Below are 27,562 nucleotides of genomic sequence, written 5' to 3' on the forward strand. Positions count from 1 at the left end.
GTTGCAAGATGCCTTTATTGTTTATGTAAAATTAAATACCTTACGTACTTAAGTGTAAAAAAGCCCTACAGGATCTAAGATTTTCCGAGGTGGAATTTCCCGGTGACAGGCGTCCTCCTGAGGTCAATTTCCCAGACCATCACACAGTGTACCAGGGAGTGGATTAAACACAGAGGCGTGTCCCCAGAGAACTGCTGCGTGGCCCTGAGCGGCCTCTGCTCCGCCCCGCCCCCATTGGCCGCAGCCGGGAGGCTCCGAGGGAACTCCCGCAGGTCTGCGCGCGCAATCCCGGGACAAGGGTCCACGCGGCGCGCGCAATTGCCCTGGAAACCACTGCGCGCGCACGCGCAAATGCGCGGCGGGGAGCGGGACTGAGCTAAAAGCCTAGCAGCGGGAGGAGGGGTTTGCCCTCCCACTCTACTGTGGCTCCCTTGGGGGTGGGCGCGCGCACCGCCCTTCTCTCTCGGGCGGAGCGTCCTTTCCGGCACGCTCCCGGCTCACGCGCTACCTCGGCACCACCCCCCCCCCTCCACTCCCGCCCCCGCCCCCGCCGTACACGCACCCTTGCGCTCCTCCCGCATTTGTGCGCCGGTGCAGCAGGCAGTGGGAGCATCCGGGCATTTCCGCAGCCGAGCGGCGATCCGGGCGGCGGCAGCGGTCGAGGAGCTCCCATGGCAGGGACGAAGAAGGGGGAAGGCAAGAGGGGGGCGAGGCGTTAAGCCGGAGCCGCCGCCGGGTGGGTCCCCAGGGAGGCGGAGGGGGAAGCGCTCTCGCAGCCGGGCGCGTGGCTCGTCGCTCCTCTCGCGCAATCCCTTGGCAGCCCAGGCTTCGGAGATGCATCTGCATCAGGTCCTCACCGGGGCTGTCAACCCTGGAGACAACTGCTACTCTGTGGGCAGCGTCGGGGATGTCCCCTTCACGGTGAGCGGCGTCCGGGTACTCGAGAGGGAAAGACCGGGGGTTGGGAGCCCCTGTCCCGGCCCACGCCTCCCAGGGGAGGCTGTGAGGTGGTGGTGGGCCCCAGTTGCGCTCCCTTTGCAGCCCAATTTCGGGGGGCGGGCGTGGGACTGTGAATCCCTGGGCTGGTGTAGGAAATTACCCGTCAGGGGAAAGGATTAGGAATCCACCGCGCCGTCTGCCCTCAGCAGACGGGCCCCCAGGGGTGACTGGACTAGAAGGTTCCTCTCCTAGGGCGGCCCCGGGTCTGCGGTGGAGGAAGATGGTTGCAGTAGCTGAAACCCCAGAGTGTCCTTTTCGCACCTGCTCTCGGCGTGGAGGCGAAGACTTGGTCTTGTCTCGGAGCATGAAGGCGATGCTGCACCTGGCTCCCCTTGCCCGCCTGTGGCTTTAAACCTGATACGACCTGATCTTCTGTATCTCCTGATATGCAGAATCTTAATTCGAACAAGGAAATAGGGCATTTCATTCTTTGCCCCCGAAAAAAATCTAAATGGAAGGGTTAGAGTGACAGTGGCTTGGAGAGCTTTTTATCACGAGATCAGTTTGGTAACCTTCCTAGGTAATATATAATCCGTTTGCAAGGTAGGCTGGTTTATTTGTTTTTAAACTAAGGCAATGAGAAAATTTTATAACTGTTTTTTTTGTTTGTGCGGGTAAAGTGTGTGTAAACAATAATGTATTCGAACATCTTTAATATCTCGATGGAAAAGACATGTTTTCTCAATGAGCTTGGACCATCAGTCCTTTTGGAGAATGGATGTTGTTATTACAGCTAATTCTGACTAAGCCCTAGAACCTCTTTTTACCCATAGACAGACTCCCAGGGATCAAAACAAGTTCCTTTTCTTTATTAAATTTATTCAGGATCCTTCTTTGAAGACACTGTAGTCATAAGATCTTGATCAAATACACATTGTTATTGATAACTTGTGCTTGATAAAATTGGAAATAGCTTAATGGTATGTTTTTTACACAAGGAAAACACTTTGATGTCTGCTTTCCAATAGCATGTGTTTAAAGCTGCAGAAATAAGAAAAGCTCCAGCAAAACTGCAGAATCATTATGTAGCACAGTGCATTCTGGAACAGAATTTATCTATCGTTACGATACATTAAAAATAACCCCATAAGATTGCCTTTTGGCCGTTTTAATTTTTAAATGTAATCAACTTTGCTTTGTTTCAGTTTAGAATGAACCTTTATGGATATAATTTGGCTGACTTATTTTGTTACACATGACCTATCAGTGGTGTCATCTGTGTTTTGTATCTAAAAATCTGTGTAGAATTGAGCTGGACTTCAAGTGTATAGAGACAGTTTGGGGCATCGAGAGAGGAAATTCCCCTCTCCCCAGTTCTGTAGGTGGGGAGAAAGTTCCCTAGCCTTAGAAGAGTAGGCTTCCTTCATCGAGAAATCTGGAGCCTTGGATTATAGGGTATTTCCACACTATCATGGTGGTGGTAGTTTTCTGTTTCCACCTAAGTGGAGCAGTGTCTCTGTGGGAACAGTGAAAAGAGCTAAAGAGGTTCAGATGCAGTCTGGAAAAGCCAGTGCAAGAACTGTCAGCATTGCACAGGTGTGGTTATGATGTAGGCCACCCATGACCAGGACCTTGAGATCATTTTCAAGTCTTTTACCACCTCCCTAATTCAACCTGTCACCAAGGGTGGCTGACTCCTTACAGTGTCTATCAGATTTATCCCTTTTCATCTTCTTAGTTACCATCTTATTGTAGTACTTAAATTGTATTACTTAAAATAAACACTTGTAAACTGGTTTTCCTGACACTCCTCTCTGATAAGTTCATCCTCCACACAGCTGCTGGGATAATTTTCTTCAAATACCATTTCACCATATCATTTTTGGCTCAAGAATATTAAGAGTTCCTGTTAGATGTGTTATGAGATTTCAACTTGTCAGATATTCTTTTGTCATCTTTGACTTTATTTTTGATTATATGTACTCCTCACCTTGGCCCCTCTGCTGTAGACCTACTAATCTTACTCTGCCCTGCGTTTTTATGTTGCAATACAAGAACCCTTTTTATTTTCCTAAATATAACTCAAAATTTACTTCTAGGAGTAAGCCTAGGAGCCTGCCTAGGAGTCTGATTATTTTGGCACTTTGGCATTTACAGACACATGCTGCACACCATATCATTTTAATATCTTAGTTTTGAATGAACTGATCCAGTTATAATTTCATCATGAAGTACAAATGACCTTTTGGACTCTAAGAAGAACAGATTTGCTTAAAAAAAAATTGAGAACAAGCTGTTTTCACGTACTCTAGAATCAACTAACAATCAACTGAATGCCTACATTAGTATAGTAAAAATAAACAATAAAAAAACAAGAGTAAAGCTCTTTTACATAGAGTGTGCCATTTGCTTTGTATAGCAGTCAGATGAAAAACTTTAGTTCTGGGTCAGATGACTAAAAAGGGGACTGGCCAGGACTGGAATGGAGGTCCTGTGACTTCTCATCTGGAAGGATTTTCTCTGTAGTATGTTTCTTTCCTATCAGAGTACTTGCTTTGAAGGGTATGTGTATGTTTGAAAGGCACAAACGTGGCCAATGTGGAAAGAAAGACTGTCTTGCAAGTAGACAGTGGGTTTTAACTAATGATATCTTTGATGATAACCTGAGGATCTTTTCAAAATAGAGTAGATCATTTATTTCAGAGTTTACAAACTACAAGTTTTTAAAAAAGAATTGTTCTAAAAGAATTTTGAAGTGTTCGTAACATTGTAGTTGAAAAACAGTGTGTTATATATATTGCACTGTGCGTGGTGGGTAGTGGGTGGTGTGATCAACTGGGTTGTGAATGACTGCTCATGTCACCATGGCCCAATCTGTGCTATGTTGTCATGGTGGTGCAGTTTGTAGTGGACAGTCCCAGTGATGTGTGTATCTGTAGTGCTAACATGTGCTAGGATGGTTTTTCACTTGTGTTTGGGCAGTTAGTAGTTTTTAAAAGCAATTATGATTTCATAAGTGTGGTTGTATATATTATCTTTTGATCATTCAAGATCTAAGTTCTGGAAATACTGTTATCCTGTAGTAAATCAGGTACCAGCTAGTCCAAGGAGATGATTTTGCCATGTATGAGCTTTGTTGTCTGTATTTGGTCAGTGAGACATTCCCAGCTACCTTCTTATAAGTGAATGTTTTAGAGCTTAATGTAACAGATAGTGTTAATTTTCCTTAATTATGTTTTTATTGCTTTCCTGAAAAATAGTCTTTAGGTTTTTAAAATTTTTTCTGTAAGCATTAAGATATCAATTAAAATAATGATGGTACATGATTATTAATACAGTTTAACTTTTTTTCACATTTTGGCCTTAAGGGGTACAGACTGTATTTTCAGTTATATAGGGACAGTTGATGTTACTCCAGTCTGATATGAATTCAACACACTAATCAAAGTTTAAAAAAATTAGTCATTTTCACTCCCTACCAGGGTCATATACTGGTAGAGATTAAAAATGATATACATAATTATAATGTAAGGCAGATGAAAGAGATCACATATAGTTGGGAAGATAAAAGATTTCATGTTAAGATTGACAGTTGTAAAGACAGAAAGGTATTAGGCCTTTTTGAATGGCAAGAACAACAAAAGCCAAGGAATGGTGTGATATAACAGGTAAATTATTGGGTGACTATTCCTTCACAAAACAATTAAAAAAGCCCCCACAAGACTACCTCAGTAAATAAGAAAACACCCTCAGAATGTTGAAAAATATAATTAGCAAATGTTACCTATAGATTTTTAGCTTTTTTTTTTTTTTTTCAAGTACCACCAGAAAGTTAGTAATGAATGCAAAAACATTCATTTAAACTTTAGAAGTTACTGTTATATGACCTTTCCCCCCCTGGCATTTAGATATATTTTAATTCTACTGTGGTATAATAACATTCCAGTCCTAGAATTATGTCAACACCAAATTTGGAAAATGATCAGCCTGTTTATATCCATTTAGCAAATGTTTGTTGAGCACATAGGTCTATGAGGCTCTCTGGAGATTAACAGCAACAGCAACATCAAGAGAACAAAAACGCATAGTAGTGATTTCGGGGAGTTTATTGAAGAAGTATGGGAACCTGCTATCTACTTAGAGTTAAGACATGTACTTAACCACAGCTGGCTGGCTGTGTGGTGTTGTGAGGCACTTACATTCTTGTGGGAATTCAAGAATAAGAGATCACATTTGGCCAGGAGAGTGGGGAAGTTGGACAGAAGAGTGCTTTTTTAGCTGGTGGGTTATCAGTGTCTATAACAACTTTTACAGCTATTGACAGCCTGTGCTGATAGTAAAGGGAAAGACAGCAGTCAAGAATTTAGAGTGGAGTTGTTTTCCAAGAAAAGACAGCTGGTTTATTCCTGCAGAGTAGCTTCTTGTTTATGTACATTGATACCTTTCAGAGTTTTTTGTGGGCATGTGTTTGGTGTGAACCTGTAGGTAGATAGGAGGTTATATAAGTTCTTACTTATGTCCCTGTGTAGATTGTTAGTTAGCCTTCCTGCTTATAGCAGGGAGACTCTTAGCAGCTACCCAGAAACTGTGGTACAAGTCCCAAATAATGCCCCCTTAGAAATGAGTGGTCAGAGACCAACAACTTAAGTGACCTTGGATAAAGTATTGAAACTTTTTTTTAGGGTTTTCATCTGTAAAATGAGGTTCTTAAATTAGGTTCTTTTTAAGTATTCAGACCCTGAATGAGCATTGTATGGACTTCTTTAGACATTTGTAAGAGGCGAAAGGGAAAATGGACCAGAACTGTAATGCGGTTGTGGTGAAGTTATAGTCTCTTGTATATTGCCTCTCCACTTATAAGACAGTTGGTCTGACTTTACAGTTAGGGACGTCCTTTCTGGCTCAAGGAATAAGCTACGCAGAGTGTTTATGAAATCGTGTGTCTTCTTTGGGCTCACAGTGGAGAAGATGGCTCTTGTTTATGATTGTACCCTCAGTGGATGGTAGATAATAGTTGCCCCGGACTGTCACAGTGCAATATGAAGTGGGAGATGGGGCCAATGTGATTGTATTCAGGTTTTCGACCCTGTAGATATACTTACTTCTCTACTTTATGTTCTTAGGATTTGAGGTATTTAAAAGATGACTTTTGAAATTACAATCAGTACCTTACCTTGGGTCTTGGGAAGTTTTTAGAACAAATCAAAGTCTCAGTATTTAATTATCAAAAAGAGCACAGGGTGTTGGGTTACAACCGCAGTGGCACAGTGGAAAAACAAGTCATGCCTGACCAATTTAATTTCCTTCTATGACAGAAAGCAAAGCAGTATTTAAAAGGGGATAATGATAGAAAATATCTGTAATTCACATTTAATAAGTCTTTTCAAGCTTGTGGGTTTTTTTTAAAGAAAGTTTGGAAGTCAAATATTTTAATAGAAATGTTAGTGTTTTCAGTCTTTTTGACTTTGTAGAATCCTTTTGTATTACATTTTTGCTCTGAAACCCTAATTCATTATGTAACAGGATATAGAACCTGTTATTGAGGAAGCAGGTGCAACTTACACAGGTGGTATGACTGTATTTTCTTTCTCTTAGATATAGCTCATTGTTACCCTGGGACTTGATGCATATATGTGAACCCAATTGCCTGTGCTTTTTCTTCTCAAAACTTCTCATTTCATGATTGCTAAGGGCTTGTTTAATGCTCTCCTCTCCTCCCATTCTAAGTGCCTGCAAAATAAGATGTTTATCTCCTATCCCTCTGATAGAGAAGTCAGTAGGTATAAAAGGGCCAGTGCATAGAGGGAGACTCCTTTAAACACTAAGTACATGATAAGTTGGTGGAATGATTTGAAAACTATAAATAATACCTTCTTAGATTATCAGTGAAGACATTCCTTTAGGGCCACTTTCTCTAGAAAGTCAGGCTTCTCAGGATTTAATTTAATTTGTACTAAGTCATGATGTCTTCATCCTGTGACTTTAAGAAAAACCGGGGAAGGGCACCTGGGTGGCTCAGTTGGTTTACTTTGAATTTTTCTGTGTAGTTGCATTTCAGAATTGTGTCTTCTAAATATCCTATACTTGGATTTAATTTTTTGTGTTAACTAGAACTTAAAATTTTTCTAATGCTTATTTATTTTTGAAAGAGAGAAAGAGCATGCTCAGGGGAGGGACAGAGAGAGAGAGAGGGAGACACAGAATCTGAAGCAGGCTCCAGCTTCTGAGCTGTTAGCACAGAGTCTGACACGGGACTGGAGCCCATGAACCATGAGATCATGACCTGAGCCAAAGTCAGACGTTTAACCGACTGAGCCACCCAGGCACCCCCGAACTTTTAATTCACTTATATTTAACGTTATTACTGACATATTCATGTTTAACTTTACCATCTCATATTTGTCCCCTTTGCTCTTAGCACCCCTTTTTCTCCTTCCTTCCCTCTTTTGAAATGATTTTGTTTTCATTCCCTTTTTTCCCTGTAGTAGTCCTAAAGTTGTATACTCTGCTTCTATCCTAGAAATTACAACTTGTATTCTTAAATTGCCATTTAACTTGCCAAAGTCTGCTCAGGCATGACAGTCCTTCAGGCAATACAGGGACCCTTTATAACGTTTTTACTCTTTTCCTGCTTATGATCTCTCCTTCAGTGATAAGTCTTCATGTTTATAAATCCTGTAAGATCTTATTATTATTTGACATAGTTGGTGCTTATTTACATTTACCTATGTATTTATTATCACTTTATTCTTTATTCCCTCCTGTGTCTTTCACATTCCATTTGGGATCATTTTCTTTCTTCCTGGAGAGGCTTCTATAGAATTTCCTTTGGTGTGGATCTGTTGGTGTTGTAATGTCATCTTTTGTTTGCATGAACATGTCTTCATTTTGTTTCATTCTTGGAAGGTATTTTTGCTAGGTAGAGAATGACAGTATTTTCTTTTCAGCACCGTAAAGATGTCAGTCCTTTGTCTTCTGGCCTCTGATGTTTCTGATGAGAAGTCGGCTACCAGCCTACTGCTTCTTTAAAAGTTGTATTTTTCCTCTAGCTTCTTTTAGATTTTTTTGTCTTTCTGAAGTTTTACTATGTTGTGTCATAGTAAAATCTTGTGAATGTGTCAATCCTGTTTGCGACTTTTGAGATTTTTGAATCGTGAATTGATGTATTTTATCAAATCTGGAAAAATTTCAGGTAATATCTGTTTAAAAATTGCCTCTTCCCCATTGACCTTATGAGAGAAATATATCAAACATATATTGGACCTAATCACTTTATTTCTATATCTAATATCCTTTCTCTTCTGTTTTCTTTTTTATCCTTCTTTGTGGCATTCTGGATGGTTTCTTCTAATCCATTTGCTAATCCTATTTCAGTCATGTCTAATTTGCTTTATTGCAGTTACTGCACTGACTAGTACTAGGTTTTATTTGTTTTTGTAATGTCCTATAAGATGGAGCAAATTTCCTTCTATTCCATTTTTGCTGGAAATTTTTATCATGAAGGGATCTTGAATATTGTCATATGTTTTTCCTTCACTGATTAATATGATCATGTGATTTTTCTTCTTTAGACTGTTCATATGGTGGATTCCATTGATTTTTGTGAATTGAATTAGCTTTGTATTACTTGTATATTATCCTTTTTCTTTATGGCTAGATTCAGTTTGCTAGTATTTTATTGAGGCTTTTTGCATCTTTGTTCATTAAAGATATTGATCTATAGTTCCCCCACCCCCCACCCCTTTGTATTGTTTTTGTTTGGTTTGGTATCATTGTACTGCTGATTTCATAAGATGAGTTTGGAGGTATTCATTTTCTATTTTCTGTCAGGGGTCACATAGAGTTGTTGTCATTTATTCTTTAAATCTACTAAAATTTCTTTAACAGTTAAAGGACTATTCAGGTAATATATTTCATCTTGGGTGAGTTTTTGTAGTTTCTTGTTTTAGAGGAATTAGCGTTTTTGATCCATTTCTTTGTCATATTTATGTGTATAGAATTGTTTATAGTGTTTTAGTATTACCTCTTTAATGTGTGCAAGATTAGTGCTGGTATTCCTTTATTTCTCATATTCATAATTTGTTTCTTCTCGCTTTTTCTTTGTCTTCCTGGAGGTTTATGCATTTTATTGTTCTTTTTCAAAGAACCAGATTTTTTAAAAGTTTATTTATTTAGTAATCTCTACACCCATGTGGGGCTTGAGCTCACAACCCTAAGATCAAGAGTCACATGCTCTTCTGACTGAGCCAGTCAGGCCCCCCTCAAAGAACCAGATTTTTATTTTATTCATATTTTCTATTATTTTTCTCTTGTCATTTTCATTGATTTCTGCTCTTTGTTATTTCCTTTCTTCAGCATGCTTTGAATTTGTTTTGCTTTCCTTTTCTAATTGATTAAGATGGAAGCTTAGATTACTGATTTGAGAGTGTTCACCTGTACCTCTTCAAGCATTTTATTGTAGCCACTTTAATGTTTTTTTTTTTTTTTTTTTTGATAATTTTAACATCTAGGTGTGTTGATTGTTTTTTTCCTTTACCTTGTGAGTTGAGATTCTCTTAGTTCTTTGTATTGCTGAGTAATTTTGGATTGTAACCTGGACTTTTACTTATTTTTAAAGTTTATTTATTTATTTTGACAGAGACAGCGAGCTGGAGGGGGCAGAGGGAGAGGAGAACTCCCAAGTAGGCTCTGCACACGTGGTCAGCGCAGAACTCAATGCAGGGCTCAAACCCATGAAACTGTGAGATCATGACCTGAGCTGAAATCAAGAGTGGGGCACTCAACTGACTGAGCCACCCAGGCACCCCTGTAAACTGGACTTTTAAAAACATTAAATTATGAAACTCTGGATCTTGTGTAAATCCTACAGAGAATGCTGATATTTTTGTTTTAGCAGACAGTCTACTTGTTTGGATTTAGGCTGGAAGTTCTCACACCAGCCTTCTATGGGTTGTTGTTTCAATGTCAGTTCCATTTTTAAAGCCTTTGAGTCCCAGTAAGATATATCCTGTGTATGTTCCTCCTAGTGGCCAGTAAAGGACCTGGTCAGTGGCCTTTCCTGTAGTTCAGTTCTCAGAGGTTTTTGCTCTTCTTTTTAAGGTGTGATCTATGCATGTGTAGCCTGGGATGGAGCCCAGGAGTTTATAAACAAAGTTTATTGGATCGTTGTTCTGAGCTCTTCCTTTTCTGTGGTTTCCCTAGCACTTTCTGGTTTCTAGGGCTCCCCTTTGTGGTTCCCTAGCTGCAGAGTTGAGACTTTAGTTACTCTGCACTATACTCCCTGGGTGTGTACCTGTGTTCAGTGCCAAGTAGCAGTACGATAGGGAAAGAAAAAAAGCAGTGGGGGTTCACCTCACTTTCTTGGAATCATAGCTCCTTTTATGGGAGCTGTGGGATTGCTTGGGGGCTGGAATGTGAGAAAATGGAGAAAGGAAAGGATAAATGGAGAATTCTCCATTCCTTTCTTTGAAAACTAAGACTATTTTTCCCACTTCTTCAGCCAAAAATAAATGGTTTCTCTTGGAGCTCTCTGTTTTTGCTTCTTGGTTTTGTACTAACTTTAGTTAAACTCAGTGCTGGTATGGTAGACTTCAAATTTTGATCTTTTTTCGTAGTTCACCTGCTACCATTTACTTTTCAGAGTCCTCAAATAGCAGCTTCATGCATTCTGTTCATGTTTTATGGCTACATTCAGTGGGAGAGACATAATTTATTGTGGTTCTATTTAGAACTGGAACTATGATACTATTTTTCATGCCATTAAAAAATATCAGGGACCTAGCAGTAAGTCTAATGATGCATGTAGAACACTTCTATGGTCAAAATTTGTAAAACTTTAGAGAGATAAATTCCATATTTATGGACTGGAAGATTCATTACTGTAAATTTATCAATTCTTTCCAAATGTATTCATAGCTTTGATATATTGCCAGTCAAAATCTTACGAGGATTCTGTGGAATTTGACAGAATGATGCTAAATTTTACAGGAATAGTTGGGGCCAGGAATAGATAAGGCAGTCTTAAAGAACAGTCAAATGAGAGGACTGCTTTGTCCAGCTCAAGACTTGAAAGTCGTGAACATCAAGATGGTGTGGTAGCCTCCTCAGAACAAATACATCAGAGTAATAAAACAGAACACCAGAAACAGACTCACACATTTATTCATGTTTGATTTATGTCAAGGATGACATGGTAGAGCAGTACAGAATGATTGATCTTTTTGTGGGACATCTTATCTATATAGGAAAGAAATAAAACTTGGCCCCTGTGTCATCCCATTTACAAAAAAAAAAAAAAAAAACAACTCCAGGCAGATTACAGATGTAGGTATGAAATACGGAATGATAAAGATTTTAGAAGGAATATAGAAAATTTATTGCTGTTGAGTTGTATAAGTTCTTTATATATTTTGGATATTAATACCTTGTCAGATATATCATTTGCAAATCTTTTACTTAGCAGGTTGTCCTTTTGTTTTGTTGACGGTTTCCTTTGCTGTGCATAAGCCTTTTATTTTGATGTAGTTCAATAGTTTATTTTTGTTTTTGTTTCCCTTACCTTAGGAGAGAGATTTTTTAAAATGTTGCTAAGGCAGGGGCGCCTGGGTGGCTCAGTTGGTTATGTGTCCGACTCTTGATTTTTGCTCAGGACATGATCTCACAATTTTGTGAGCTCAAGCCTCACATTGGGCTCTGTGCTGACAGTGTGGAGCCTGCTTGGGATTCTCTCCATTTTTCCCCCTCTGTCTACCCCTCAGCCACTCACACTGTCTCTCTGTCTCTCACAAAATAAATAAACTTAAAAAAAAGTTGCTAAGGCTGATGTCAAAGAAATTACTGCTTAATGTTCTTTTCTAGGCTTTGATGGTATCAGGTATCACATTTAGGTCTTTAACCCTTTTGAGTTTATTTTTGTGTATTGTGTGAAAAAGTGGTCTTGGTTTCCTTCTTTTGCATCTAGTTGTCCCATTTTCTAAATACCATTTGTTGAAGAGACTGTCTTCCCCATTGTATATTCTTGCCTTCTTTGTCGTAGATTAATTGAGCATATAAGTGTGGGTTTATTTTTGGGCTTCCTATTCTGTTTCATTGATCTATGTGCCTGTTTTTGTGCCAGTACCATACTGTTTTGATTACTATACCTTTGTAGTATATCTTGAAATCTGGGATTGTGATACTTCCAGATTTTTTCTTCTTCAAGATTGTTTTGGCTATTTGGGGTCTTTCCATATACATTTTAGAATTATTCTAGTTCTGTGAAATATGTTGTTGATATTTTGATAGGGATTACATTGAATCTGTAGATTGCTTTGGGTGGTATAGACATTTTAACAATATTAATTCTTCTAATCCATGAGCATGGAGTATATTTCTATTTATTTGTGTCATCTCCAATTTTTTTCAACAGTGTTTTATAGTTTTCAGAGTACAGGTCTTTTAACTTGGTTAGATTATTCCTAGGTATTTTATTGTCTTTGGTACACTTGTAAATGGGGTTGTTTCCTTAATTTCCCTTTCTACTACCTAGTGTATAGAAACAGAACTATGATAATTCTGGGTATTAATTTTATGTTCTGTAATTTTACTGAATTTATTTACCATTTCTAATAACTTAAAGAGTTCCTATTCGCCCAATCAGGGACAATTAGAGCATAGAGATAAGTGACAATAATAGATTATAACCCTTTGTATGAGGTAAGAATCCATGACCCTTACTAATATAAATAAGTACAGAAATAAATAAAGAAAACTCTTCCTTACAGAAGAAAGCCAGCTAATAACTTTCTTTCTTTCTTTCTTTCTTTCTTTTTTTTTTTTTTTTGAGAGACAGAGCATGAGCAGGGAAGGGGCAGGGAGAGAGGGATACACAGAATCTAAAGCAGGCTCCAGGCTCTGAGCTGTCAGTACAGAGCCTGATGCAGGGCTTGAACCCACAAAGGCGAGGTTATGACCTGAGCCGAAGTCGGACATTCAACTGACTGAGTCACCCAGGTGCCCCATAAAGCCAACTAACAAATAATGAAATGACAGAATTAGATAATTGCCATTTGGCAACCATCTTAGTAGTAACTTTAGGCAAGAAATGTCCGGTAGATACTAAAACTAGTGGGTAAATTTTGATAAGTCACAAGTTATTTACATAGCCTCAAAATATCTTTCTACAAGGTACTTATTAATTATAAAGGAAAAAATAATTTTATAGAGGAGAAACCTGGCAGACACCACCTTTATCAACTGATCAAAGTTAACTGCCAGGAATGGGGTAAATTGACAATTGTGCCTCTTGAAAAAATGCAATGAGAAGAACACTGTGATGTTTCTGTGATAATCCTCAGAATCTAATCATGAGGAAACATCAGACAAACTAACTTTTGAGACATTTTACAAAATCTTTCCTAGAAAGCTTTAAATTTACTTGACCCAGATCTGTCAAAGGAGTCACTATCCATGGTAGTTGTAGCCTTATGAAATGCATTTTTCTTTTTTTTTTTTTAAATCAAAATATGTTTATTACAGGAATATAATTTAGTGATTCATCACTTACATATAATACCCAGTGGTCATCCGAACTGAAATGTATTTCTTAAATAATGGGACTTGAAAGTTGAAATTACTTCTTGACCCATGGGTTGCAGAATAGATGTTGTGGGAGAAGGCATGAAAATAACACCAATCTCATTGTACTTCTTTGTCACAGCTCCAGGATGACCAGGTGTGTTGACAGTGAGCAGTAATATTTTGAAAGGAATCTTTTTTTTTCTGAGCAGTAAGACTCAACAGTGAGCTTAAAATGTACAGTGAACCATGTTGTAAGCAGATGTGCTGTCATCCAAACTGTGTTGTTCCATTGGTAAAGCAGAGGCAAAGTATATTGAACATCATTTTTTGAGAAATATAATTTATTGTCAAATTGGCTTACATACAATGCCCATAGATTGAGCATCATTTTTAAGGGCCCTAGGATTTTCAGAATAGTTGAGTATTGGCTTCAGCTTAAGTCACCAGCTACATCAGCCCCTAACAAGAGAGTCAGCCTATCCTTTGAACCCTTGAAGCCAGGCATTGACTTCTCCTCTGTAGCTATGAAAGTCCTAGATGGCATCTTCTTCCAACATAAGGCTCTTTTATCTACTTTGAAAATTTGTTGCTTGGTATAGCCATCTTCATTAATTATTTTAGCTAGATCTTATGGATGATTTGCTGCAACTTCTACATCATTACTTGCATGGTTTGCCTTTTATGTCATGGAGGTGGCTTCTTTACTTAAACCTCATGACTCAACCTCTGCTAGCTTCAAACTTTTCTTCTGAAGCTTCTCAACTTTCATAGAATTAAAGTAGGGACCTTCCCTTCGATTAGGCTTTGGCTCAAGGGAAGGTTATGGCTGGTTTGATCTTCTGTCTAGACCACTAAAACTTTCTCTATGTCAGCAGTAAGGCTGTTTCACTTCCTTATCATTTCGGGTGTTCACTGGAGAAGCGCTTGTAGTTTCCTTCAAGAACTCTTCCTTTGCATTCACAACTTGGCCAGCTGTTTGACACAAGAGGCCTAGATTTTGGACTATCTTAACTCTAGACATGCCTTTTTTTTTTTTTTTTTTTTTAACTAAGCTTAATCTTTTCTAGTTTTTGATTTTAAGTGAGAGACATGCAGGGCTCCCTGGGTGGCTCAGTCAGTTAAGCATCTGACTCTTGATTTTGGCTCAGGTCGTGATCTTACCATTCCTGAGATTGAGCCCTGCCTCAAGCTTTTGTGCTGACAGCATGGAGCCTATTGGATTCTCTCTCCCCACCTCTCTCTCTGTCTCTCCCCTGCTTTTGTGCATGTGCACCTGGCTGCATACTCACTCGCTCTGTCTGAATAAATAAATAAATACGTTAAAAAAAAAAAAAAGGAGACACATGCAACTCTTTCATTTGAACACTTAGAGGTCATCATAGGGTTATTCATTGGCCTATTTTTAAATATTGTGTCTCAGGGAATAGGGAGGCTCAAGGAGTGGGGTGGGGGGAATGGCTGGTCAGTGGAGCATTCAGAACACATACAACGTTTATTAAGTGTGCCGTCTTCTATGGGTATGGTTTGTGGTACTCCCAAACAATTACAATAATAACATTAAAGATCACTGATAAAAGGTCACATACCAAATATAATCATGAAAAAGTTTGAAATATTGTGAGAATTGCCAAATGTGACACAGCTACAAGTGAGCAAATGCTCTTGGAAAAATGGCACTGATAGACTGCTTGATGCAGGGTTGCCACAAGCCTTCAATTTGTAAAAACACAGTGTCTATGAAGTACAGTAAGCAAAGCATAAAAAAGGGAGGTATGCCTGACATATTCTAGGTCCCAAAGAATCACATATGACTATTTTAGTAACTGTATCTCTTGTATACATCCTGTTTTGCTAGCTTTCCAGTCTGTCCTCCTCATTGCATTCTCTACTCTAATTCTATAATCTAATCATAGCCAATTCCACATTTTCTTTGAAGCCCTGTTCTATGCAGTCCCAATCTTTGTATCAGTATTGGTTTTAGCACAAGGGACAGAGGAACTGAAGTAAAAGCTAGGTTTATTTCAGGATACACAAAGAACTTAGGAGGTGCATTTGGGCTTCAGGGTTATTGGAACTAAAAAGCTGGTAGAATCAAGACTGCCTTCTCTTAGGGATTTTATGTACTTGTTTTTTTCATGAGTTTTTTGTTTTTAGATACCCGATCCATTTACTTTTTAAACTGGTGGTTTCAGTTTCAAATTGCTGACTTATCCCTGAACATGTATGACTTGTCCGCTTAGCTCTTCCTTCTAACTCTGGGTCTTATGGTTTGAATTCCTGAGTGGACTTTGCCTGGCTTAGCCCATCTCTTTCATCTGGCTGATAGCTACTGGTCATTAGTCTGGACCATCCTCACATCCTGTCAGCTGTGAGTAGGGGAAAGAGTTACAACACAAAGACCATTTAGCTGGGTTTCTATGTAAAATAGTGCACACTGGATTATTTAATCTTTTTATCAGGACTTTTTGAAGCAAATTTGTGCACTCATAGAATTACAGCTTAAAAATTGAAAGGAGTCTCAGAAGTGATCTAGTCACAATCTTTCATTTGACTGATAAAGGAAATATTACAGAGAGATTGTTATAGTTAGTATTAATACCTCTGGATTCTCAGGAATATGTTCTTTCCATCATATTGATGGTATTGTATCGAGAGTTTAATTATAATTTAATATTTTAATCAATTATTTGGGAAATGATTTTTGGAACACTGTCAGGACCATCTCCCTCAAAATATCAGTATTTAGGTTAACCGAATATCTGGAAATTTCCAGTAGTTGCAAAATTGGAAGTTGTCAAACATTACGTATTAATATTGGTACATATTAGATAATGTACTGTTAAGGTTCTTTGAAATGTAAAATTTATTAACAAATTAAGGAACAAAATATTGAGTCACTTATTGTCTGTATTTGTAATAATTAAATATAAAAAAATATTGTGTTTCTTTAGAAGTAACCATTTAAAAAAGTAGTATTTTACTACATTATTCTTTGTGAGGCAAAATTGTTATATATCTCAAGCTTTAGAGAACAGATCTGAAGCTGAAAGTTGGGTAGGTTTTTATGCATGTTGGCCAGTCCATGAGACTTACTTTTACCAATACTGCTGTGATTTCCCTTAGAAATTTTTGGTAAGTAATACTTTGAGTGATTTATTCTCAGCACTGACATAAAATAGTTATTTAGAAGAGATGATTTTTGATTTCTACTTCCACACTTACTTTTTAGTGAGAATGCATGCAAGCCGGAGATAGAGCAGTATTTGTAATATTTAATTAGGACAAATTAATTAATTATTGCATATTTCTCTTTTCAAGGTCTCCTTTGCTTATCAGATATTATTGAGCATCAGTAAATTTTAAAAAACCCATGTTTTATTCTGTGTTCAGGGTTATAGAAATAAGTTTAGTTTGTACTGTGGGTATCTGTGTTTCTCTTTAGCTTAGTATTTAGAAGTTTGTTGTAGCTCCATCTATTTTGTCAGTAAATTATCAAAATTGGCTGCTTTTTGACTAATCCTAAAGATTGTTCTTTTTTTAATTTAAATTTTTAATTTTAATTGAAGGAAGTTCTTTCAGATCTGTTGCTTGTTTGGGGTTGTTACAAAGAAATTAAAACAATCATTTTGTCTCTTACTATTTAATCACAAACACTGTAATATTTCTTTTTTTTCCCACTTGTAGTATTTCTTGCGTTTTTATTTTTTTCAGCCATAGATTTTTGTTTTTATATATTATTAAAAATTTGTTTTAATATTTATTTATTTTTGAGAGAGAGCGAGCGCGTGAGCAAGGGAGGGAGGGCAGAGAGAGGGAGACACAGAATCCGAAGCAGGCTCCAGGCTCTGAGCTGTCCGCATAGAGCCCGATGCAGGCTAGAACTCACAAGCCATGAGAGAATGACCTGAGCCAAAGTTGGACGCTTAACCAACTGAGCCACCCAGGCACCCCTGTTTTTATATATTATTAAGTTTTGTCTTACGTTTCACTCAGTATACCACTTGCAGCTTAGCTTTTTCCTACTTTTATAAGCAGTCTGTTAATTTTGCATATCCTGATGTGAGCTGTGTTGTTTCTAAAAGTAACAAACCTTTGGTTACCACACATACAGTCATTATTATATTATTTCTGATATTGCTTCACTTGTCGTTGACTTGGGGTAATTTTTGTGCTCTTAGCTTTTTGCATACTATTTAGTTTCTTTCTCATTTATTTATTCTGTTCATTCAGCATTCTTGAGTGGACTTTAGGCTGTTAGAATGATTGAATCATATTAGTAAAGTCCGTTCTTAGTCATGTGGAGAGAAGAGCTGTTTGTTCAAATACTACCCTTTCCCCCTTTTCTAACTGTATGATGGACTTAACATCTGACTGGCAAGAAGCTTATCTATTTTGGGGGTGCTGATGGTAGGCAGTAGTTGATAAAGGTTAAGGGTTTGATTTTAGGTGTAGAAACCTGTAGAAAGGCATATGAGGCTGATTGAATGTATTGCTGATAAGTACTCTTATTTGTAGACTTAAATTTCATTTTGAAAACTCTATATTTTTATACATAAATTTATAAACTTTCCTGGTACTTCATAAATTGGGCCTTTAAACTAGTCCATGGCCTACTGTGATCTATATATATAACTTTTCAAATTGAAATTGTGTATTATATAAATACACTATTTCAATTAAAAAATAATGATTTGTCCTTTGCTTACTCTATCTTTAGTTCAGGCATTTAAAAAAATCTTATTAGCTATATAGACAAAGGGTGAATTTCCTTAATCTGTAAAGAGCTCTTATAAGTCATTCAGAACAGACCCAGTTAAAAAATTGACCAATAACAGGAATAGTCAGTTTTCAGAGAAAGAAATATAAATGATTGATAAATATATGAAAAGATGCTCAACTTTCCTCCTAATAAAAATAGAAATTAAGACAACAGGGAGAAGCTAGGTTTTGTTGGATTGGATTATCAGGGTTAGTGAGGAAGTGGAGAAACAGGTACTTTTATACCTATGGGAAATACAGTGTTTTTGGAGGGCATTTTGCAGTACTTACTGATTTTAATCACTTACCCAGTAAATTATGTCTTAGAATTTATCCTTTGGGTATACTTGCACACATATGTGTAATACCATAAATACATAGGTGTTATACTGAAGCACGTTTTATGGTAGTGAAAGACTGGAAACAACCTAAATTAATTATGGCAAAGCCACAAAATGGAAGATTATGCAACTATTAAGAAGAATAAAATAATTCCTTCTGTGATAAGGAAAGTTCTTCAAGACAAATTGTTAATTAAGTGGAAAAGAAGTTGCAGAATTGTGTATAGCATAATCTCTTTATATAAAAAATGTTTATACATATATATACACTAAACATTTCAGGAAGGGTTCACGGGTAACTGTGAGGTAATCACTCCTTAAGTGGTCAAGGGTAAGGTGAACTAATTTTTGTATTCAGTTTTTAATTTTTAGTTTATTTATTTTGAAAGAAAGAGGTAGAGAGTGTGTCCAATGTGGGAGAGGGAGAGAGAGAATCCCAAGCAGACTCTGTGCTGTCAGCATGGGTGGAGCCTGATGTGGGGCTCCATCCTACAAACTCTAAGATCATGACCTGAACCAAAACCAAAAGTCAGACACTTAACCATCTGAGCCACCCAGGCTCCCCACCGATTTAGTTTTTAAATTAGCATGTGTTGCATTTTCTATAAAAAAGAAAATCTTGTTGCTGAAAACATTAAAATCAGACATTTAAAATGGTTTATTTAACTTACAGGTGGCTTTTATGGGTAAGTGATACATGAAAACTCTAGCTTAATAATGATCCTATTCAAAAAGGAAATCTATTTGTTTTAGAGGTTAATTTTTTTAAAGTAATCTCTGAGCCCAACATGGGGCTCAAATTCATGACCCCAAGATCAAGAGTTGCATGCTCCACTGACTGAACCAGCCAGGTGCCCCTAGAAGTTAATTTTTAATTCTGAGAAGCGTAAGCAGTTAGCTATTTAATTATGTGACTAAAAGGAAGAGGGAAAGGATATTTTCTTGGGAAATTTTGGTTAATATGTGCTTTGTTTTCTTGATAAGATTTTTTCATAGGTCAAGGCTGGCCTTTTAAGACTTTGTCTATAGATAACTTGACCCAACCAAGTAATGATCAAAGTCAGACAACCCTGTCTTCTCGTTAGCTTTTTGTTTTAGAACAGCTGAAATGAAGAATTTAAATGAATTTATGTAATTAACAAACCAGTAAGAAGAACAAAAATTTGAGCAATAGAAAACAAAATGATGGTCATAAGTGAAGTGGATATAACAATGTAAAGAGACCTGAATTTGCCTCTCAGCCTTATATTTACCTTGCTACTTAAGAATTTGATTAAATCCTATGAACTTCCATTTCCTTATATTAAAGTGGGGTCAATAATAGCTAACTTCTAGGATTACTGCAGTCTTGAAAAAGAGACTAGGAATGTAGATTACATAGTATGTTACCCAGTAGGCTTTCAGTAAATGGTACCTCTTATAATTCTTGTAATTATTTTTTTTAGCTCTTAATAACAAGTACCCTCATTTGTAGAAGAGTGAGCATACTCAACATGAGTCAAAATTCACTCTCAGGGAGAGGTGGGAATTTAACAGTAATACTCTTGGTAAGACCGCAATACCTTGTTAAATTAGATAAACCTTTCAGCATGCTTAATACCTCTTAGTTCACCAGTGCTTTTCTTCTTTTAAATTTAGATACATGTCAACAGTTTTCAGCGACCTTAAACTTTGACCCTGTAACTACCAGGATGATAGAGCATCCAGGTATTCCATAGAAAATACCTGTGTAATTCATTTATTTGTATTTTATGTTCTCATAGGAAAAGACATGTTTGTGTAGGATTTAAAAAAAATTTTTTTTAATGTTTGTTTATTTTTGAGAAAGACAGAGACAGAATGTGAGTGGGTTAGGGGCAGAGAGAGAGGGAGACACAGAAAAAGAAGCTGGCTCCAGGCTCTGAGCTGTTAGCACAGAGCCCGACGTGGGGCTTGAGCTCATAAGCTGTGAGATCATGACCTGAGCCGAAGTCGGATGCTCAACCGACTCAGCCACCCAGGCACTCCTTTAAATTTTTTTTTTAATGTTTATTTATTTTTGAGAGAGAGAGACAGAGCGTGAACAGGGGAAGGGCAGAAAGAGGGAGACGCAGACTCTGAAGCAGGCTCCAGGCTCCGAGCTGTCAGCACAGAGCCTGACGTGGGGCCCAAACCCACGAACTGTGAGATCATGACCTGAAGTCAGATGCTCAACTGAGCCACTCAGGTGCCCCTGTGTAGGATTTAAAAAAAAACAAACAACTTTTTATTTCTTTATACTTTATCTAAGACTTAAAGGAAATCTGAAAAATCAGAACAGTATGGGATACAAGTATTTGTTTGCTTTTCTGAAAATAATGTGGTTAAGGCAATTATATATAAAACTGAAGTTAGGACAATGATTGTGTTGTGTATATTCAGATACACTTAATTGTTCACAGTGACATTAACCCTCTAGAGAAGGCAGCAATATCTTTATTATGATAATAATAATAGATTAATTCAGAGTACCTAATGACTTCAAAGGTGATATTTAAATTTTTTTCATCAAGTGAAAATTAGATAAGGTAAAAGAAGAAGGTGACTTTGTTTTTCAGCCTCAACTAATTGGCAGTGCCTGTCTAATGAAATTTTGGATATCACGACTAAAAACAGAAAAAAATGTTGGTAATAACAAATATTCAAGTTTTAGCTTCCATAGAATTATTATGGGGTTATATGACACACTCTGCACTTTGTTAAGGAAGAGATTCTTTTTAAAAACATTTTTAAAGTTTTATTTATTTGGAGAGAGGGAGTAAGCTAGCAGGAGTGGGGGAGGGACAGAGAGAGAGAGAGAGTGAGAATCCCAAGCAGGGTCCACGCTGATAGCAGGGAGCCCACGAATTGTGAGATCGTGACCTGAGCTGAAATCAAGAGTCAGACGCCCAACTGACCAAGCCACCTGGGCTCTCCAGGAAGAGATTCTTTTAGACAAACTAATGGGTTTGTCTTGTGGGTACAAGAAAAAAAGCACATTCACATGACTTTAAATATAATTTCCAGGAGTTCAGAGACCTCCTGAGACCATCTATGACTTACATCCAGGTTGAAAACGCTTGGTTTTAGCGCTCAAAGCATAGACTAGTTTTTTTTTTTTTTTCTAAAAGGATGGATTTGTTTTCCAATGATAAGGTTAAAGCAAGTGAAGATTAATATATTTGAAGCATATCTTTGATGTTAGGGCTTGTGCTACAGAATTCTCTCTTAATATGACATGATTGTCAGCTGGTTATTCTTTATCCTCATCAGGGCAGTTCAGTTCTTCCATAAAAGAAATCCTCCCACATGAATGGAGGGAAAGTGTGTTTTTCTAAGATGTTTTCTCTTTTCTTGGGATTTGTCTCTGTGTTGGGGCCAAATCATATCCTTGACTTTGAGACAAAACATTTTATAGGTTGGTACTGTTATAACTGGTGTATAGTGCTATGGCACAGCAGTGGCTCTGCCAAGAACCCGAGGGAAGAAGAACCTGGCTAAGGGATTCCGTTTGCTGCAGAAAAGGCTTACTGCCCCCTTTCCTGCTTTCCAGCAACGATCCTGTGACTTACGTCCCAATATGGAATAGTGTATGCTCCGCCAAGTCCATGATATTTCTTTTACCTAGTGAAAGAGCCCACTCCTTACTCCATGGGTTCAATTGTGTGTAATTCCAGTGAGCACCCTCTTTTCCTCCTGCACTGTAAATTCTTTCTCTTAAAGACCGAATTCTGAAAAAGAAGAATGGAAACAAAATTGCTTTTGCCCTAAAATTGAGAGAATGGGAATCTCTTAAGTAATTCTAGGTTTTGTATAAACCTTATTAGCTGTTGGTTTTTACCAAGTACTTTGTGCTAGGGGCTGTGGTAAATTACTTGGGATTACAAGGATGAACGTAGGCCTTCTATTACTAGGAAGACATCTTAATAGAGTAGAGGTGGGGTGAAGTAGTGGGAAAGAGCAGGAGCTTTATTATAAAGCAAACGAATCCTCACTCTGTGACCTTGGGCAAACTACTTACCTTTCTGGGCTTGGATTTCTCCATCTTTAAAGGTGGTCTGTGAAGATACATTGTTCCTAAAGACCTAGCAGATGGCCTTATATCATAGTAAAGTATTCAGTAAATGATAAATTACTGAGGAGGGCTTTGGTAGATTCCCTTCTGGTAGGTCTTCTAAATCCATATACTGTTAGGCTGGAAAATCAAAATCTTTCTTTCCTTGTGTAGGTACTATTGTAAAGTTGGTCAGTTCTGTCTGAACTTCATGTTCTTTGACTAGGTTTTAAGGTGCTGAGACTTCTAGAGCCAGAAATTGGGAAGATTTGAATCATTTATTCACTATATGTATATGTATTGAGGGCTGCTAATGCGAAGTGCTGGGAGTACATGGTAAAACAGGACATGGATGTTTGCTCTGATGGACATTCCACTGTAGTGGGAACCTGACAGATACTAAACACATGCTTATGTAAATCCTTAAAATCTTGTGAGATTTCAGTTATAGAATGTATGTGATTCAGTATTGACTGATTTGGGGGCCCTTGTTTTTCCCTGCTTTAGACTCTTTAGCTAAAGAGTAAGAATATGCTTCCTCTGTACTTTGGCAAACTGTTAGTGTGCAGTAGTTTGGGGGGTTCTGCTCCCGCCATGATCATAGATATTATATAAAATCGTAGGTAATGCCTACTTGTGGGTTCCAGGAAGCCAGTACTAGACACAAGTTGCTCCCTTTTGATGTGAATTATTAGTTTGATGAGGAATTTGAGATCATTTTAGACTTGTGGTGTCTAAACTTTTAGTAGCTACATAGTGTTCCAGTATATGGATAGTCAGTAATTTATTTAACCTCCTCTACTGATGGACAGTATGATTATCTTCAGTTTTTGCTGTTACAAATAGTAAGGCAGTGACTATCCTTCTACATATATTTTGGCAAACTTTTTAAAGTATGCTTGTAGGGTAAATTAAAGAGTTGTTTGATCAAAAAGTATATTTAAAATTTTGGTAGATATTGTGAAATTCTTTTATCCATGAAGATTTTGATTTAGTAAGTCTGGGGTGGGACCAAACAATCTGTATGTTTAATAGGTTCCTTAGGTAATTTTGATTTTGATGCAGCCAAGTTTGAGAACATATATTGCAGGATCAGAAAGATGTCAAGATTCCCTACAGCTAAGGAGTATAGTCCATGTACTCTGGAAAAGATCTGGCATTTTGAATATCTAGGGAAGAGTAAACATCCTTTTTGGTGATTGATCAGTAAAAGCCTATCTGTCTCTAGTAGCAGTTGCTAGAAATGGCCCATCTTTAGAGAAGCAGGGATACTAATATTTATCTGGAATACTTTAAGTATCGTTGACATGTAATGTAGGAGAAAATAGCCTAAAAATTGTAAGGACTTGAGTTGGAACATCTTCCCCTTATTAACCATATAATCTTGGGCAAATTGATGAATTTTAATCTTTATACAATGATAATGATATCTTCCTTTCAGGTTTGTTGCAAAGATTAAAGGGGGAGTAACATAACATTTATTGAGTACCTTTTGTCTTCTGATATTTTGTGGGTATCTCTGTCATGGCAGTTTGTCATTTAGTTGTGACTGGTGATTCACTTGGTTATCTTCCCGTTAGACTTCCCACGTCTTGTGGTTGTATATTCCCAGTCCCTAGCACAGGCTTGGGACTTCATGCATTGTTTTTTGTTGTTGTTGTTTGTTTGTTTTTTCTTCTTAAATGAATGATGTGTGCTAAGCATTCTGCAAATAGATTTTCTACTTTAATTTTCACAGTTGTCCCAAGAGGTAACTGTTACTTCTAACTTAAGATCACTTAGAATGGCCGAACCCAAATTGAAAACCCTGCATATATGATTTCAAACTAAAGTTTATGCTCTTTTCTTTTTTTTCAGATTCTAGTAACCACTTTACTTTATTTTTTAATACAAATAACTTTTTAAAAATATAATTTATTGTCAAATTGGTTTCCATACAACACCCAGTGCTCATCCCAACAAGTGCCCTCACCATGCCCATCACCCACTTTCCCCTCTCCCCCTTCCCCATCAACCCTTAGTTTGTTCTTAGTCCTTAAGAGTCTCTTATGGTTTGCTTCCCTCCCTCTGTAACTTTTTTTCCCCCCTTCCCTTTCCCCATGGTCTTCTGTTAAGTTTCTCAAGATCCACATATGAGTGAAAACATACGGTGTCTTTCTCTGCCTGACTTACTTCACTTAGCATAATACCCTCCAGTTCCATCCACATTGCTGCAGATGCTAGATTTCATTCTTTCTCATTGCCAAGTAGTATTCCATTGTGTACATAAACCACATCTTTATCCATTCGTCAGTTGATGCTCTTTTCATCAATTCACTTTGTTGAGATAATACTATAAAGCACTTTGGAAAATTCGAAATATTGTTCAAAGGTAGGATTATTTTTGTAATTTTAATAAAATTTTTTCTTTTGAGGTATAATTGACATATAACATTATATTAGTTTCAGGTGTGAAGCATGATTCACTATCTGTATGCATTGTGAAATGATCACCACAGTAAGTCTAGTCAACATCCATCACCATTCATAGTTATACATTTTTTTCTTTTTTTTTTTTTTTGTAAGGATTAATAATGTAATTTTAAAGATCATTAGAGTGATACAAACATTCCTTTCTCCTATGCTCAATATTCCCTTTCAGTTTTGCTTTCTTGAGTGCTTGGTGTAGTAAATCTGCCTTGTCTATAAGAATATAAGTAGTTACTTCCTCCCAGAAGTGATTTTTTTTCCATATTTCCCCTGCCAATCATTCTTTTTTTTTTTTTTTTTTGGTGAACTTTTTGGTATTTATTAATACATGAGTTGAAGATGGTTTATAGTAGTTGCAGCAGGATTTTGGCAGTGTTGGAAGTTTTAGTAACCAGTAGAAGTAGTATTTGTCTTCCTATCTGGTCTTTATCTTCATTTTCTCTTTCATTAGCAGCCATGTGTGGATCTCATCAGGACACAGGTCATGGAGTTCGATGTCATCACATTCAGTCCTGGCTGTTGGATATCTGTTTTGTTTGTTTGTTTGTTTGTTTATTTATTTATTTATTGGATATCTATGTTTTGTAGGACAGGACTATATTGCTTAAAGGTGTAGAAATTGTGGGATAAAATACCACCTCATAAATCATTTTTTTGGTGTATATACACACATGTATATATAAGGGGCTTTTTCACTTCAAAATTAGATTGTTAGGTTGTTTTGAATATTTACTCACAAGTTGAGTTTGGGAGAAAAAGGAAAAGTGTCCTCACGCTCTGCCTCTGCCCCTTATGTCTTCATAAAATTCACAAAGTTGCAAAACAGGAATAGCATACATCAAGAAGTGTGGCAATAGGAAGAAACATTTGGTTTTACTCGTTATAGTTTTGTTGAACAAGGAATTTTCCAGGAACTTAATTTTGTGTTCTATTTTATTTTGCAGGCTATATAGTTATACTTGTCAACATTTTATATAAATCAGTTTATTTTTAAATTAAATTAAGTTAATTAATTGTGTGTGTGTGTGTGTGTGTGTGTGTGTGTGTGTGTGTGAAGCCACTTTGGGCTGGTTTCCTCTCTCCCTCACACCTTGTAAGGTTGAAGGGGAGGAGAGAGGCAGACAGCATCATGGATTCACTCTTAGGCAGTTGATGAGTTTAAGTTTAGTCTTTGCCTTAGTGCATGTAATTCTGCCTTGGGGGCTCATGTCTATTTAACTAGCTCTTTAAGCCATGTGGATTTGTGTTGGAAAATTCATCTGATTTCTTTCTTGATCTTTGTCAAGCCTGGTTTGAACCCTGGAAACACAGTTGCTTGCAGCCTTTGATGCCTTATTATTTTCAGATGGAGGTTTTATTCTTTAGGGCTCACTAAGATGAGCTTTGGAGAGAAGCTCTGAACAGGAAGATTTATGACCTGCAGGGACTTAGGCTGTAGGGTTGAAGAACTAGAAAAATCCTTTCTTTGTTAGTACTAGTTGTTGAAAGATAATTCATGGGGTGTCATCATCCTGTTTTATTATGTGGCATTTATTTATGATGTGACTTTTAATGTCTTATTTGGAAATTGATAACTAAATATTCTCACATTAACTATCTTTGTAAAAATGTGTCAGACTCTATGGTGGCAACAAAATCTAAGGTATAATTCATAAGTTACATATCTTATATACTGTAAAACTTTTCTCTTTTAGGCGTATGGATCAGGCTGTGATATTGTTATTTTGGCAAGTGACTTTGAATGTGTGCAGATCATTCCTGGTGCTAAGCATGGAAACATCCAAGTCAGCTGTGTGGAGTGTTCTAACCAACATGGAAGAGTAAGGGATTTAATTACCTTATTAAATGCCATCTTTTAATGCATTCTTCTCCTTTTATACAAGGCTTGTTTACAATTTCTTATTAATATACCTTGCTTAGATGGTTGTTGATAGGAGTGGATAAAATGATAGGATGTATACAAATGGTAAGGGGCCATTAAGCTGATAATGAGATGATTAATTCTGCAGGTGTACACTGTCTTGAAAGTTCTATAGGCCTTACGGTCCTGTGCATACTGATGTTCTGCTAGTTGATAATTCTAGCAACTGTTAAGCCAGTAGTAGGGAAGTAAGTAAACTTTTCTCTTGTCTGCATAGCATCCCTTATCTTGCCCAAATCACAGCAACATTAAATTTTTATAAAAAAATCTGGCTAGTTGTTAGTGTCTAATATAATATTTGTCATGTAACAGCAGCTTTGTAGAGCTTCTGTTAATTTAATTAAAGTTTATTCATTAATTGAAGAATCTTAAGGTTCATTCATTCAGACTCTAAAACAGAGGGTTTATTTTAAAGTAGTTTGCATCTCACATATACCTCTCCCCCAAAATACACATCAAACATGATATACATCAAATTTTGGTTGTATGTGAAGTAAATGTAGCATATTCAGTCTATATTCTAAC

General features: G+C 37.3%; 1 protein-coding gene across 4 annotated transcripts in view; it reads left to right on the forward strand.

The window, feature by feature from the left end:
- Positions 1 to 338: 338 nt before the first annotated feature.
- Positions 339 to 27,562, forward strand: part of DMXL2 (Dmx like 2) — a 152,659-nt gene continuing 125,435 nt past the window's right edge. For 2 of the 4 annotated variants that reach the window (XM_078448609.2, XM_078448611.2), the window contains exons 1-2: positions 339 to 921; positions 26,811 to 26,936. In XM_078448609.2, coding sequence (XP_078304735.1) covers positions 835 to 921; positions 26,811 to 26,936 — 213 coding nt within the window. In that variant the 5' untranslated portion in view covers positions 339 to 834. The remainder of the gene's footprint in view (positions 922 to 26,810; positions 26,937 to 27,562) is intronic. The other 2 variants (XM_078448608.2, XM_078448610.2) reach the window with 1 other exon arrangement.

The sequence above is a fragment of the Panthera onca genome, chromosome B3 (assembly GCF_046562875.1).
Source record: "Panthera onca isolate mPanOnc1 chromosome B3, mPanOnc1 haplotype 2, whole genome shotgun sequence".
In the NCBI taxonomy this organism is placed as follows: domain Eukaryota; kingdom Metazoa; phylum Chordata; class Mammalia; order Carnivora; family Felidae; genus Panthera; species Panthera onca.